Genomic DNA, 16,105 nt, shown 5'->3' with positions numbered 1-16,105 from the left:
ACACACAATGTACACACACACTGTACACACACACCATGTACACACACACTGCACACACACACTCTACACACACACACACACACACACACAATGTACACACACACTGTACACACACACACACACACAATGTACACACACACTGTACACACACAATGTACACACAACACACACTGTACACACACACTGTACACACACAATGTACACACGACACACACACACACAATGTACACACACACTGTACACACACACTGTACACACTCACACTGTACACACACACGCTGTACACCCTCTCACACACACACGCATACACACCGCTACACACACAAACAGTACACATACACACACACCTACACACACATCTACACACATAGACAGTTTACCCTACACGCCTATACACACAGGCAAGCCGCACACAACCACAAATAATATAGCATTAATAGCTAGTTATCAACAGCAATTTGTAGTTGTTTGTGTGTTTGTATAATTGTAGTGCAATCAGCCAACGGGGGTGATGTGAGTGTGTGTGTGTTTATTTGCTGCTATATTTATGATTGACCTCCGATAATTACCATCATTTTACCATTTCAAGTGAAGCACCTCTTCAAAACACTCAAATGACTTCCTATGTGTATATATTCTGCTTGTGTGTGGGTGTGTGCTTGTGTGACGGTGTGTGACGGTGTGTGACGGTGTGTGCGTGTGTGCGTGTGTGGACAGGAAAGCGCTGTGAACGGGGACCACCTGTGGCTGGAGACCAGCTGCTCTGGGGACCTGTGCTACCTGGGAGAGGACACCTGTCTACTGAAGACCGCAGTGAGTACAGGGAGAGGGATGGAGAGAGGGATGGAGGGATGAAGGGATTGAGGGGAGGAGGGATGGAAGGATGGAGGGATGGAGGGGAGGGAAGGAGTGATGGAGGGGTAGAGGGGAGGAGGGATGTGGGGATGGAGGGGAGGAATAGAGGGACAGACCAGGGGGACGAAACCGTGGATGGACAGTTGTAATGTGAGGAGAGGGGAGTTTGCCGAGGCCTTCCAGGAAAACAGGGCAGGGGAAGAGGGAGGGGATGGAGGGATGGAGGAGCGAGGACGGGGGAAAAACAGAGAGCGGCACGCCTGCCTGCGAAGTGCACGGGGAGGATGGGGATAGAAGGAAGAGCGAGGAAGGAGGAGTGGAGCCGAGGAGTAGGAGGCATGGAGAGGATGGTGGGTTGAGAGAGGTGGAAAAGGAGGTGAGGTAGAGGTAAGAGAGGGAGTGGGAAGACAGGGAGGGGGCGAGAAAAAAGGGGGGGGGGTGAGGATAGAAGAGGGGTGGAGGTTGACGTGGGAGGTGAAAAACAGGTCACGAGGGGGAAGAGAGAGAGAGGAGACACACACAAAGAGAGAGAGAGAGAGAAAGAAAGAGCGCGAGAGAGAGAGAGTGAGACACACACAAAGAGAAGAGAGAGAGAGAGAGAGAGAGAAAGAAAGAGCGCGCGAGAGAGAGAGAGAGAGAGAGAGAGAGAGAGAGAGAGAGAGAGAGAGAGAGAGAGAGAGAGAGAGAGATTGGATGTTCCATGCTAATAGCACTCTTGATAATAAGGGGTTATGTTTAGGCATGTTACTGCAGTGTCACAGAGAGTGAAAAGGAGAGGGAGAGAAAGAGCGAGACAGAAAGATAGAAATAGAGAGAGAGAGAGGGGGGGGGCAAGAGAAGGTCTGATCGGAGGGTGTTATTATTATCACAGTGCTGCAGCTTTGATATGCTTGCCTTTAATGTGGCCTGTCTAAAAGACAGCTGGATTAGTGTGGCTAGGCTAACGAGAGCAAGCTCGGAGCAGTCTCTCTCTACCTCCCTCTTCCTCTCTCTACCCCTCTCTCTCTCTGCCTCCCTCTTCCTCTCTCTACCCCTCTCTGTCTACCTCCGCCTTCCTCTCTCTACCCCTCTCTCTCTGCCTTCCTCTTTCTCTCTCTACCCCTCTCTCTCTACCTTCATCTTCCTCTCTCTACCTCCTTCTTCCTCTCTCTACCCCTCTCTCTATACCTCCTTCTCCCTCTCTCTACCCCTCTCTCTACCTCCCTCTTCCTCTCTCCACCCCTCTCTCTCTACCTCCCTCTTCCTCTCTCTACCCTTCTCTCTTTATCACTCTTTCTGTCTTTCTCTCTGTCTCTCTGTCTCTCTCTTTTGTGAGCTGACTGAAAAATTGATTTGATTTGGTCATGTGTAGTGAGTAACCGATATTATGATTTCGGTACACAATCTTCTTTGCATAATTTGCATTTTTGTACATGGAGGCCCAATATGTGTGTGTATGTGTATGTGATAGTGTGTGTGTGAGTGTGTCTCATTACTGTCTCTGGTGTGTGTGTGTGTGTGTGTGTGAGTGTGTTTCATTACTGTCTCTGGTGTGTGTGTGTGTGTGAGTGTGTCTCATTACTGTCTCTGGTGTGTGTGTGCTCTCCATTAAGAAGTCGGCTCCCAGAAGGAAATGTGCAGCATGTAAGATTGTCGTTCATACCGCCTGTATCGAACAGCTGGACAAGGTAGGATCCTCACTCTCTCTCTCTCTCTCACACACACACACACACACTCCCTGACACACACACACGTATATAGAGTTTGGTACACCTATATGCCAAGGTTTGAGAACAGAGATATAGTAGTAACTACACACTCTACTGTAGTTTTACTGAGATGTATTTTACTGCTGGTTCAGGCACACGACCATCATCTATAGAGCCCTCGAGGCCAGACACCAAGCATTTAATCTATCTCTTCGCTCTCTCTCTCTCTCTCTCTCTCTCTCTCTCTCTCTCTCTTCTCTCCTCTCTCTCTCTCTCTCTCTCTCTCTCTCCCTTTCTCTTTCTGTGTATGTCTCTTTCTCTCCTACATCCTTTCTCTCTCTCCCTTTCCGTCTCTTTCTCCCTCTGCCACTCACCCCCTCCCTCCCTCCTTCCACCACGGCATCACGTCCTCTCTGTCTCTCCTCCCTCCGTCTCTCTTCCAGATTAACTTCCGCTGTAAGCCCACCTTCAGAGAGGGAGGCTCTCGCTGTCTGCGAGACGTAAGCCACTTCCTGTCAAGCTTGTCTGTGCGCGTGTGTGCGTGTGCTGGGTCTGCTTCCATCACACTATGACTCTCTTCCTCTCTCTCTCTCTCTCTCTCTCTCTCTCTCCTCTCTCTCTCTCTCTCTCTCTCTCCTCTCTCTCTCTCTCTCTCTCTCTCGCGCTCTTTCCCTCCCTACCTCCCTGTCTATCTCTCCTCTCCATCTCTCTCTCTCCCTTCCTTCCGTCTCCCCTCCGTCTCCATCCTTCTCTCTCTTCCCCTCTCTCTATACCTCCCTCTCTCTCTCGCCCTCAGAATATGTTGAGGGCATCACTGGGTTCACCGGCGCCGCCAGGAAGGAAAGTGCCGACAGTGTGGAAAGGTAATGTGCGCACACACACACACACACACATACATGTGTGCACACACACACACATCTGTCTAACCAAGTACCTGTCTCTACTGTAGAGTTTTCAGCAGAAGTTCTTCCACAGTAAGGAAATCATCGCCATCAGCTGCTCTTGGTGCAAACAGGCTGTGAGTGGAACGTTTTTTTTCTTCTTCCAAACGAACCATTTCTGCTTCAGTGAAATGTCATTGTACTCTAACTTATGGCCTTCCTTCCTTTCTTCTTTCTGTCCTTCTCCTCTCCTTCTCCTCTCTTCTCCTTCTCCTTCTCCTCTCCTCTCCTCTCCTTCTCCTTCTCCTTCTCCTTCTCCTCTCCTTCTCCTCTCCTCTCCTCTCCTCTCCTCTCCTCTCCCTCTCCTCTCCTCTCCTCTCCTCTCCTTCTCCTCTCCTAACTTATGGCCTTCCTTCCTTTCTTTTTTCTGTCCTTCTCCTCTCCTTCTCCTCTCCTTCTCCTCTCTTCTCCTTCTCCTCTCCTTCTCCTCTCCTCTCCTCTCCTCTCCTCTCCTCTCCTCTCCTCTCCTTCTCCTTCTCCTTCTCCTTCTCCTCTCCTCTCCTCTCATTCTCCTCTCCTCTACTGTCCTCTCCTCTCCTCCTCAGTTCCATAACAAGGTGACATGCTTCATGCTACATCAGATCGAGGAGCCCTGTTCTCTGGGGGCTCACGCAGGTGTCATAGTGCCTCCATCCTGGATCATCAAAGTCAGGAAACCCCAGGTACACACACACACACACACACACACTGAACTATTCCAAAGTAGTGAGTTCACTGTGAGTTCAGTGACACTAATGAGAAGTGGCAACGTTGACTCTAAATTTAAGATTCTAAAAGGGGGGGGGGGGGGGGGGGGGGGGGGGGGGTGGTCAAAACAGTGTCAGGGTCGGCCTGTGTGTGTGTGTGTGTGGCTGTGCGTGAATCCACCAGCCCAGTCATCTGATGTGATGTGAAACCTGTCTCAGCAGTGTGAGTGTGTGTGTGTGTGTGTGTGTGTCCATGTCTGTTCTAGGATTGTGTTGGTCCACACACACCGCTTCACTGGTCACTGTGAGACACACACACCCATCACAGTCACACACATCACGGACCAGATCATATGCTCCCTCGCTCTCCTCATTAGCATCCTGCTAGCACTGGACTAGACAAACATGCTACTGGTCACATGACTCACGGTTGCCCCGGCAACCGTTCCGTTTCTCTGCAGAGTTCGTTCAAGAATTCCACGAGGAGGAAAAAAACGGACGTCGTTCAAAAGGAGGGACCAGCAAGAAGGGCACTGACGTGAGAGTGTGTGTGTGTGTGTGTGTGGGCCTTCATGTGTGTGCCTACTCGACTCTCTACACCATTTTTATTGTTTTCTCCCCCCCAAAATTCACTAGGCAATAGAGAACCCTCCAGGTTCGATGTATGTGTGCGTATGTGTGTTCAACCCCCAACATCTCCGCAATCTTCACTCAGGAGTCCAAATGGCGTCCGTTCCTGCTGAAGCCCCTCCCCTCCCCCCTCATGAAGCCCGTGTTGGTGTTCGTCAACCCCAAGAGTGGAGGGAACCAGGTCAGGGACATTTCACTGGGAGCCCTCACACACCACACCTCACACCACACCTCACACACCACCGTGATGTGAGGGGGAATGTGAACAGACAAACAGTGGTCCAACAAAACAGTGTGTGTGTGTGTGTCTCAGGGCACCAAGGTGTTGCAGATGTTCATGTGGATCCTGAACCCGCGGCAGGTGTTTGACCTCTCCCAGGGAGGGCTCCGAGAGGCGTGAGTACTGCTCCCTACACCCTACACACTATCTCCTACACCCTACACACTATCTCCTACACCCTACACACTATCTCCTACACCCTACACTCTATCTCCTACACCCTACACACTATCTCCTACACCCTACACTCTATCTCCTACACCCTACACACTATCTCCTACACCCTACACACTATCTCCTACACCCTACACACTATCTCCTACACCCTTCACACTATATCCTACACCCTTCACACTATCTCCTACACCCTACACTCTATCTCCTACACCCTACACTCTATCTCCTACACCCTTCACACTATCTCCTACACCCTACACTCTATCTCCTACACCCTACACTCTATCTCCTACACCCTACACACTATCTCCTACACCCTACACTCTATCTCCTACACCCTTCACACTATCTCCTACACCCTACACACTATCTCCTACACCCTACACACTATCTCCTACACCCTTCACACTATCTCCTACACCCTACACACTATCTCCTACACCCTACACACTATCTCCTACACCCTACACACTATCTCCTACACCCTTCACACTATCTCCTACACCCTACACACTATCTCCTACACCCTACACACTATCTCCTACACCCTACACACTATCTCCTACACCCTACACTCTATCTCCTACACCCTACACTCTATCTCCTACACCCTACACACTATCTCCTACACCCTTCACACTATCTCCTACACCCTACACTCTATCTCCTACACCCTACACTCTATCTCCTACACCCTTCACACTATCTCCTACACCCTACACTCTATCTCCTACACCCTTCACACTATCTCCTACACCCTACACACTATCTCCTACACCCTTCACACTATCTCCTATACCCTACACACTATCTCCTACACCCTTCACACTATCTCCTACACCCTACACTCTATCTCCTACACCCTAAACACTACACACTATCTTATCAACCTTACACCCCACAATGTAGAATGTCCACAACTAATCGACCATAACAAAAAATGTAAGTGTGTCATGTGTGTGTCTAATGTGTGTGTCAGGTTGGAGTTATACAGAAAAGTGCCAAACCTGCGCATCCTGGCCTGTTGGAGGAGATGGGACGGTGAGCCACTGCTACTGCCACCCACACACACACACGCACACACACACACACACACACATGCACACAAACACAGGCGCACACACACACTGTACACTCACATAATTTAAAATATGCATTGAAAAGCACACAGTGATGATACTTTTGTCAAACACTACATGAATACAGCTCCCCCTGGTGTAGAAATAGGAGAATGGCAACTATTGCCTGGTTTATCTCACTCACTCTTCCTCTATTCCTCTGATTCTCTCTCTCTCACTCTCTGTCTCTCTCACTCTCTCACTTTCTCTCTCTCGCTCTCTCTCTCTCTCTGTCTCTCTCTCTCACACTCTCTCTCTGTCTCTCTATCGCTCTCTCTCTCTTTAGGTGGGCTGGATCCTGTCTGCTCTGGATGAGCTGCAGATGAATCCTCAGCCTCCCGTGGCTGTACTTCCTCTGGGGACAGGAAATGACCTCGCAAGGACGCTCAACTGGGGCGGGGTGAGTTGTCTCTGTTCTGGTAACCTCCGCCTGAGCCCTCCGTCACAGCAGGGAACAGAATAGAGCACAATAGAATACAATAGAATTGAACAGAACAGCCTCATAGAGAATCGCATAGCATGACCCAACATAGAAAGGATAAGAATTACATTTACATTACATTTAGTCATTTAGCAGACGCTCTTATCCAGAGCGACTTACAGTAAGTACAGGGACATTCCCCCGAGGCAAGTAGGGTGAAGTGCCTTGCCCAAGGACACAACGTCAGTTGGCATGACCGGGAATCGAACTGGCAACCTTCGGATTACTAGCCCGACTCCCTCACCGCTCAGCCAACTGACTCCCTATTGAGTTTCATTGAGTTTCATACAATGACAAGTTATCTCTGTTAGTTACTTATCTCTGAGACGGTGACATTACTCCCCGCAAAGGGGCGTCGGAGCGTTTGAAGTTAACTTTTCCTACAGCGTTATGCACCTTTTTTTTCCGTGTCGACTGTGAAACGATGACTCACCGGCCATCCGCCATGTCATCTGGCAACTTGTTTTCAAAAGTATTTTCTGTAATTGCTCCGTTTGGCATTTTAAAAGGTTTGAAATGAAAAGGAAGGGGTACATTACACCACTTGGTTTCGAACGTTCGTCAGGCTGTAATTGTTTGGACTTTTTTTTTTGGGGGGGGGGGGGACGTTGGGGGATTTTATACAGCATATGAAGGAATATCACAAATCAGAGTTTTTGAGACAGAGCGAGAAACTTGTGTTCTGGACCCCGGAGATTAAGTTTTCCGTGGTTTATAGGGGCCAGCGGGATTTGTGTTCAGAGACAGACACTGCCAGCTCCTGACTGTCCAGATGTAGGACAATGCCTGTGAATCGATCAGAGTGGTCATTAGCGTAATTTATGACAGAGCGGTTTCCTCTTCTCCTTTCTGTCATGTGTGGCCTTTCTCTCTCTCCTTTCACGGGCTTGAGTGTGTGTGCTCCCCCACCCCTCCCCTCTCTCTGGATGCACCTGTCACAGTGTGTGTGAGAGTGTGAGAGAGCAGGGTGAGAGCTGCGTTGAGTGTGTGCGAACATCCCCGCGGAGCCCCGCGCTGGGCGCTACTACCATCGCGCTCGCCGCAGGGTCGACACCCTCTCTCAACCTCCCGTTCCCTGAGTCAGAAGGCCTGTGGGTGTGTGTGTGTGTGTGGTGGGGGAGGGGGGGGGCGTCCTTCGGGCTAATTAGCGTGCGCCCTAATGAGGAGGATGACTGTAAATGTGGGGCACCTCTCCACCCCCCGGTGGAGCGCTGGTGCTTCAGAGCACCGAGCGATGGAGGGAGAGAGGGATGGAGGGAGAGAGAGAGGGATGGAGGAATAGAGATAGGGATGGAGGCAGAGAGGGATGAGGGAGAGAGAGAGGGATGGATGGAGGGAGGGAGGGAGGGAGAGAGGGATGGAGGAATAGAGAGAGGGATGGAGGGAGAGTGGGATGGAGGGAAAGAGGGATGGAAGGATAGAGGGATGGAGGGATAGAGGGATGCAAGGCTAGAGGGATGGAGGGATAGAGGGATGGAGGGAGAGAGGGATGGAGGGAGAGTGGGATGGAGGGAAAGAGGGATGGAAGGATAGAGGGATGGAGGGATAGAGGGATGCAAGACTAGAGGGATGGAGGGATAGAGGGATGGAGGGAGAGAGGGATGGAGTAGAGGGATGGAGGGATAGAGGGATGGAAGGAGAGAGAGAGAGGGAGCAACTGGTGAAGGGGTGTTGTCGTAGGGGGTGGAAGGGCGGTAAGAGAAAGACGGAGGGAGAGAGAGAAGAACGGATGCAGAGAGAGAGAGGCGTGTTAGGGGTCAAAAAGGGTACAGGGATGAGAGGGATTCTTGGCGACGATCACATTCAAGACAACAACCTCAAAACTCACATGGAAATCCCGTTCACACACGCAGAGATTGAGAAATCGAGTGGGAAGGAACTTGGATGACAGAGAAGTTGTACTTTAGAAAAGGTAGTACTTAATGCTAATTCAGATGAAAGTCGTACTTGAGGCGGAAATGCGAGCTCTCGATTGTTTGTTGGCCTCTTTCGTGTGGAAAATGTCAATTCAATCGTTCCACGGTGCCGTCGTAATAATAAGTGCTAAAGTGAAGTGGTGTGGCAATGAGTTTCTGAAAAAAGCTTTTTACTGTGTGTGTGTGTGTGTCTTCCGCTTCTTTTGCTGTCACTCATCTGCGCTGACTGTGGTGGAGTGTTGCTACAGAGCTGATGTGCTGACCTCACTGCTCTGCCTGGTTGGGTCATATCCTCTGTCTCTCTCGCTCTCTTTAAAGGCTATTATTGGCACTGGAAAGACAATAATTCATTTCTGTCACCCCGTTGACGAAAGGCAGTTGGAAATGAGCCCCTTTGGTCTTCGAAGAGACGATCGGGAGACGAGGCAGAGATGGCGACAGGGAGAGATGGAGGGAAATGAGGCTTCTCTCCTCCGTTGACCTTTTCCCCCCCTTCCCCTCCCCTCCCCGCTCCCTAACCCCTCCCTCCTCATCCTCCCACCCTCCATTCTCCCTCTTCCATCCCCCCTCCCCTCCCCAGGGCTACACAGACGAGCCGGTCTCCAAGGTGCTGTGTCACGTGGAGGACGGCTCGGTGGTGCAGCTGGACCGCTGGAACCTGCTGGTGGAGAGTAGCTCTGCCCAGCCTGAGGAGGGCACCCAGAAGGTCAGGGGTCAGGGGTCAGGAGGGGATGCACTGTATGTGTTTCATCAGACCATGAACACGAGATTACTCATTGAGTCTGTTTAGTTGAAATGTGTGTGTTTGTGTTTGTGTGTGTTTGTGCGTGTGTGTGTGTGTTTCCAGCTCCCCTTGAACGTGTTCAACAACTACTTCAGCCTGGGCTTTGACGCTCACGTCACGCTGGAGTTTCACGAGTCCAGAGGTGAGAAACTCTCTGCTCTGCTCTGCTGTACTCTACTCAACTCTTTCTGCTCTACTCTGCTCTACTCTGCTCTACCCTACTCTGCTCACCTTTTCTATAGATTTGGCTTGTAGTCAACCTTATGTTCGCTTATAAGTCCACAGTAAAGAACGTCTTCAGGATCGGTTGACTGCGTGTGGGTGTGACTCTGTGTGTGTGTCCCTCTCTTGTACAGAGGCCAACCCAGAGAAATTCAACAGCCGCTTTCGCAACAAGATGTTTTATGCAGGGGTGAGTGGAGGCAGACCATCACATGACTGGAGAAAGACTTGAAGGGCGGGAGATGGAGAAGGAAGAGGGACACAAAAATATATGTATAACTATGTGTATATATATATGTAGTATATACATATATATATGCGTATATGAGAGAGCGAGAAAGAGGAAGGAAGGGAGGAAGGAAGGGAGGGATGGCGAGAAAGAGATTGCGGCTAATGTAATCAGCTGTGACTCAGTGTGACTGGTTGTGTGTGTGTGTGTCTCTCTCTCTGCAGGCTGCCTTCTCCGACTTCCTTCAGAGGAGCTCCAGGGACCTGTCCAAGCACGTCAGAGTAGTGGTGAGGCTGTTGGGCACACAGACACACACACACACACACCCACACACGCACACCAGCCAGACTGCGAGTAAGGAGCAGGGGAGTGACAGGCCTGTCATCAAGTGTACTTCCCCAGGAAGTGCTGGTCTCTCACTACCACTGGGACTCTATTAACCACTCTCTCAATTCAATTCAAAATGCTTTATTGGCATGAATGTTGACGCTGAACAATGTTGCCAAAGCGGCCCACAGTGAAAGTACCACACCACAGCACATCACCAAACGTAACAAACATCACAAATCACCAACACGTTCTCTCTCTCGCTCTCTCTCTCTCTTTCTTTCTGGAGGGGGGGGGGTTAGAGCTTAAGTTGTAACTATAGAGTTTTTTTGTTTCGTTTTTTTAGGTTTGTTTGGAAATTTAAAATTTAAAATTGAATGGGCTTTGTTTGAATAAGAGTAAGTAAAGGAAAAAATTGCTGTTTTGACTGCCCAATAAAGGTATCTTTAAAGTCAAAGTCTCTTCCCCCCCCCCCCCCCTCTCTCTCTCTCTCTCTCTCTCTCAGTGTGATGGGACAGATCTGACTCCTAGGATCCAGGATCTGAAGTTCCAGTGTATCGTGTTCCTAAACATCCCCAGGTGGGTCTGTTTGACTGACTGTCTCGGACTGTCCAACCTATGGACATATTGAATGACTGTGTGTGTGTGTGTGTGTGTGTGCAGGTACTGTGCGGGCACTATGCCCTGGGGGAACACAGGTGATCACCGTGACTTTGAACCCCAGCGCCATGACGACGGCTGCATCGAAGTCATCGGCTTTACCATGGCTTCCCTGGTGAGTGTTTGTGTGTGTGTGTATATGTGAGTATGTGTGTGTGTGTGTGTGTGCGTGCCAGAGAGAGAGACACACGTGGAAAGAAAGAGACAGATCAAAAAGAAATGGATAGGGTAAAGCACTCGATGAATTCAGACTGCATGTCGTTTGTCCTCCTGTGCTCTAGGCGGCGCTGCAGGTCGGAGGCCATGGGGAGAGACTGCACCAGTGTAGAGAGGTGGTGCTGACCACCTTCAAGACGGTACCTATACAGGTGAGACACAACTCACAAACGGACACTCACACACACACCAGCCTACCTCAAGATCAGCCTCTGTGATACTCTGTGTGTGTGTGTGTGTGTGTGTGTGTGCAGGTGGATGGCGAGCCCTGTCGCCTGGCCCCCTCCACCCTCCGCATCTCGCTGCGTAACCAGGCCAACATGGTACAGAAGAGCAAGAGGCGGACCTCGGTCCCTCTGCTCAACGAGTGAGTCACACACATGCGCGCTGCGCGCGCGCGCACGCGCGCACGCGCACACACGGGCACAGACTTCGCATTCATGGCCGTCGTAACTTGAGGATGCGAGACCTCTCCTTACCCCATATCTGAGTCACACGCACACACATAGAGTTGTATCACAGAGATTGACACACACATCCATACTATACCATTAGGTGAACCCTGTTGACCCTAATCCATGAACGAGTAAGAGTACACTCACACACACACACACACACACACACACTCGCACTCACTCTGAGCTGGAGGTAGGTTAGTTTGGTAAGAGACCTCAGGGCCCCTGTCCAATCAGTGAGTCATGCAACACACACGCTCACACGCACACACACAAATTGGCATGTTGTACGAGACCTAAGCTGTCTAGTTGGTGAGTCATACAGCATGCACTCTTTTTTTCACACACACCCACAAACTCCCCTGCACAAATACACAAGCAAACACCCCCACGCACACACACAATCTCATACGTGGTGTCCACAGGTCACTGTCATGTACGCGCGTGTGTCTCTGGTCCATAGAAGATGAATGCTTATTCTATGGTTTGACCTTTGACCCAGCGTGTTACTTCCTGGTCCCGTACCCCTGCAGCACTGTTGACCCTGTCTATCAATGCTAGTGTGTGTGTCTTCTAATTCTCCTGCAGTTACTAGACTGTGTGTGTGTGTCTTCTAACTCAGCTACAGTAACTATTGTGTGTGTGTGTGTGTGTGAGTGTGTGTTCTAACTCAGCTACAGTAACTATCGTGTGTGTGAGTGTGTGTGTGTGTGTGTGCCTGTTTGTCCACTTACTACTTCTGGGCTTTCTCTGTGTGACTTTCTCCTCTCCTCCTTCAACCTTCATCTCGTCCGTTCCCCCTCTCCCCTCATCGCCCCCCCCCCCCCTCACATCCATCTCCCCTTCTCCCTAATGTCTTCATTGTTCTTCCTCCTCCCTCTCATTCTCTTTCCTCAATTCCCCCCCCCCTCTCTCTCTCTCTCTCCCCCGCTGTGTGTATCCTCCTCTTCGTGCGGCGTGTGTGTGTGCGTGCCGTCTGCAGTATACAGAAGGTGTGTGCAGCCGACCTGCGCCGCCTCTCTGCTCCCCCCGACTCCTTCTCTGTGTAAGTACCCTCGTGTGTGTGTGCGCACGCGCGCGTGCGTGCGTTCGAGTGTGTTTGAGTGACGGGGCTGAAAAGATGACGAAAAACGATCAATTCATCACATATAGCGTGCGTGTGGAAGTCCTGTGGAAGTTCTGTGGGTGTATTTGTTATTTGCGTGTCAGTGCGTGTGTGTGTTGGTGTATTTGTTTGGCTCTGTCTGCATGCTCAATCCTTCTAACCTGTGTGTGTGGCTGGCTCTACTGGTGTCTCTGTGAAGCCCTCCTTCCCCTTCCCTGGACACAGTTCACACACACACTCACACACACTCACACACACTCACACACACTCACACACTGAACACACACCTGGCACAGAGAGGCTACCTTATACACACATTGTAATCAAACGTGTGTGTACGTGTGTTTGTACGTGCATGTGTGTGCGTGTGTGTGTGTGTGCGCGCGCGTGTGCGTGCGTGTGTGTCCCAGCCCTCATGCCGTTCCTGATCGTCTGCGTTTGAGGGTGAACCGTATCAGTCTGCAGGAGTACGACAGGCTTCAGTACGACAAGGAGCGCCTACGAGACATCTGTAAGTCTGTGTGTGTGTGTGTGTGCGCGTGTGTGTGTGTTTGACTCGAGAATGACACAACCCCTCGTATGCTCCTTTTAACAGCAAGGTGTATTATTAGTTGCTGTTATTGTTTAGTAAACACCAATATGGGCGTGATAAACAAACTGTGTGTGCGTGTGTGTATTGGAGCAGCCGCAGAGAGCCACGGCCAACTAACTCGATGACGTTTCGGACAGAATCGACCGCCCATTTACGCTTTAAGATGGCAAAATAACAGTGTGTGTTGATGCGCGGGAGTGCTTTTTTTTTTGTTGCACAGATGCACACATGCATGCGTGCGTATGCGTGTGAAATATCGGTGTGCTCCGACGCGCGTCCTCATGTGTGTGTGTGTGCATTGGCAGCCATCCCAGTGGGCATCGTGGTGGTGCGGGGAGATTGCGACCTGGAGACCTGCAGACTCTACATAGACAGACTCCAGGAGGTGAGCAGCATGCTGGGACGTGCGGGGGGGAGCCCATTGTTCTGTTAACGCAGTGGCTTTTCCTGAAACTCACCTCTCTCCTCCTTGACAAGGATCTTCACCAGGCGCCCTCTGCAGGCCACAGAGTGCACTACCAGGTCATTTCCCGTTTTGATGTTTTCCAGAACGTTCCCCCCCCCCGCGTTTTCTCCTGCCCACGTTGGGTAACCGTGTCTCTCTCTCTCTTCCTCTCCCACCCTCTCTTTCTATACTTTCCTAACCCCTCTCTTCCTCCCTCTCTCTCTTCCGTCTCTCTCCTCTCTTACTCTCCCTCCTCTCTGCCCCCCCCCCCCCATATCTCTCTCTCTCTCTCTCTTTCCCCAGGATGAGTACAGAGGTGTGCCCAGGACCAGCTCAGCCAGCAGACTTTCTCCCAACTGGAGTTTCCTGGACTGTAAGTGACCTAGCACACCCTGACACTCCCATTGTAAATGAATGTGTGCCTCCACTCCCCCCCCCCCCCCCCCCTCCCCACCACACGCACGCACTGTGCTGCCGACCGCAAAGTAAAACCTGTTCTGGGCGTGACGTCGACGAGATATCCTATTGGGTTGCGGCGGACCATCGGCTATTTCTTTGGAATGTGCTAGTGAACGACAATCTTGAAAAGTCGTTCTTTTTGGTTTCTTCTCTCTCTGTCTCTCTCAGCGACATCGGCAGACCGCTTCTATCGCATTGACAAGGCTCAGGTAAGCAGGCTGTCTGTATAAGACCTGGGTGAGGCTAAGAGGCCTGTTTTGCCCCCTAAAAACTTTGAATAATTGAGAATATTTTATTTAACCTTTTGGGTGTTCTCACTGAGATAAATCTCTTTTTCAAGAGAGACCTGTTCAATTTGAGCAGGAGGAACAATGACAAAACAATTCACCGACATCCACACAAACTACAACCAAACCGGAGATCCATATATTTACTCAAATACGCAGTAAATAAAGAAACTAGTATTAGAAGGTAATACATGACCCTTCCCTCGACAGTCTCCATTTGTTTCATTCCACGTCTCTGTTTCTCCTTCCGTCCCTCTCTCTCCAGGAGCATCTCCACTTTGTGACGGAGATCTGTCAGGACGAGGTATTCATCCTGGACCACGAGGGCCCGCTGGTCAGCCAGGGCACTGCAGGCATGCCTGACCTTGTGGTCGAGCCCAGCTCGGGGTGAGGGAGAGGGATGCGCACACACACACGCACACACACACACACACACACACACACACTAACAGGAGCAATACATGTCATGTTGTCAATGTTGTTGTTTATCCCATCTGTTTATCCCCACCCTTGCAGAGTGACTCTCACAACGGAGGAACAAGGTAAGATCCCAACAAGTTCAGACTTGAATCTGTGACTCATAGTTAATAAGATCTGAGTCACAGAACGTTATATGGAAATATATAGGATAACTAGTTCAAAAATGTTGGAATGTGGAAATACCTCACTGTTCCAGAACTTCAGGAACGTTATTTTAAGGACCCGTCCTTCTGTTCCACAGCATTGCTGAGTGCCGCCTCTTCTGGAGATTTACCGACGGTAAAAGACACACACACACATGCCTCACACACACACACACACACACACACACACACACACACACACTGGAAAGTCACATGGCACCTCCTGTATTATGTTTGTCTTGTGCATGATTGCAATTTGAAGTGACTAAGCGCAATTTATGACTCAAACTGGATTTACTATGTGGAGAAAGATATTAGAAAAGGCATTTGAAACCTCCAGGCAGATTTCAAAAGGGATTCCCATTGATTTAAATGACTCTTGAGCCTTGAATCCGAGCAGTCCAATCAAATTCATATGAAATCTTTCGTCCCAAATGTCATGTCATGACATGTATACGTAGTTTGGGCCTACAGACATTCCCGTATCCGTGTCAGAGTATCAAGGCCTCAGGCCTGCGGTGTGAATCAGGACTGAGTCAGGAGCAAAGAGCAGAGGGATCGCCGTGCGCTGTTTTAATGTGGCCCACTAAACATGACGCACTGGAACAAAAACATTGTTTTTTCTCTTTCTTTGTGTCACTCTTTCTTTCCTTCCATCTTTCCCGCTCTCTATTTCTCTGTCTCTTTCACGCACGCACACGCACGCCCGCACCTTCAGTTGTCTGGGTGCTTGGGTCGAGGGGCCAGTCTGCTGGTGAGGGATTCTCAGGGGTGTTCGGCCTTACATCTGGCCTCCCACCGTGGACACACGGGCATGGTCAGCTTCATACTGGAGCACGGTGAGCACAGACTGTATGTGTGTGTGTGTGTGTGTGTGCACCTTACATCTGCTGATTCACGCCAAGTACGACTGTGTTGTGCGTGTGTGT

The 16,105-nt window shown here is 50.4% G+C and overlaps 1 protein-coding gene across 1 annotated transcript in view; it reads left to right on the top strand.

Moving 5' to 3' along the window:
- The first annotated feature begins 4,038 nt into the window (after positions 1-4,038).
- Positions 4,039-16,105, top strand: part of dgki (diacylglycerol kinase, iota) — a 13,216-nt gene continuing 1,149 nt past the window's right edge. The window contains 27 exon segments of the mRNA XM_067254075.1: positions 4,039-4,146; positions 4,632-4,658; positions 4,660-4,686; positions 4,688-4,708; positions 4,886-4,981; positions 5,114-5,196; positions 6,237-6,282; positions 6,284-6,298; positions 6,662-6,775; positions 9,353-9,478; positions 9,620-9,698; positions 9,913-9,968; positions 10,232-10,294; positions 10,840-10,913; positions 10,998-11,109; positions 11,276-11,362; positions 11,465-11,577; positions 12,648-12,710; positions 13,181-13,281; positions 13,668-13,747; positions 13,840-13,884; positions 14,111-14,180; positions 14,435-14,475; positions 14,819-14,940; positions 15,070-15,095; positions 15,275-15,312; positions 15,895-16,015. Coding sequence (XP_067110176.1) covers positions 4,054-4,146; positions 4,632-4,658; positions 4,660-4,686; positions 4,688-4,708; positions 4,886-4,981; positions 5,114-5,196; positions 6,237-6,282; positions 6,284-6,298; positions 6,662-6,775; positions 9,353-9,478; positions 9,620-9,698; positions 9,913-9,968; positions 10,232-10,294; positions 10,840-10,913; positions 10,998-11,109; positions 11,276-11,362; positions 11,465-11,577; positions 12,648-12,710; positions 13,181-13,281; positions 13,668-13,747; positions 13,840-13,884; positions 14,111-14,180; positions 14,435-14,475; positions 14,819-14,940; positions 15,070-15,095; positions 15,275-15,312; positions 15,895-16,015 — 1,939 coding nt within the window. The 5' untranslated portion in view covers positions 4,039-4,053.

This window comes from Osmerus mordax, chromosome 17 (assembly GCF_038355195.1).
Source record: "Osmerus mordax isolate fOsmMor3 chromosome 17, fOsmMor3.pri, whole genome shotgun sequence".
NCBI lineage: Eukaryota > Metazoa > Chordata > Actinopteri > Osmeriformes > Osmeridae > Osmerus > Osmerus mordax.
This window is presented reverse-complemented; position numbering and strand designations above follow the sequence as displayed.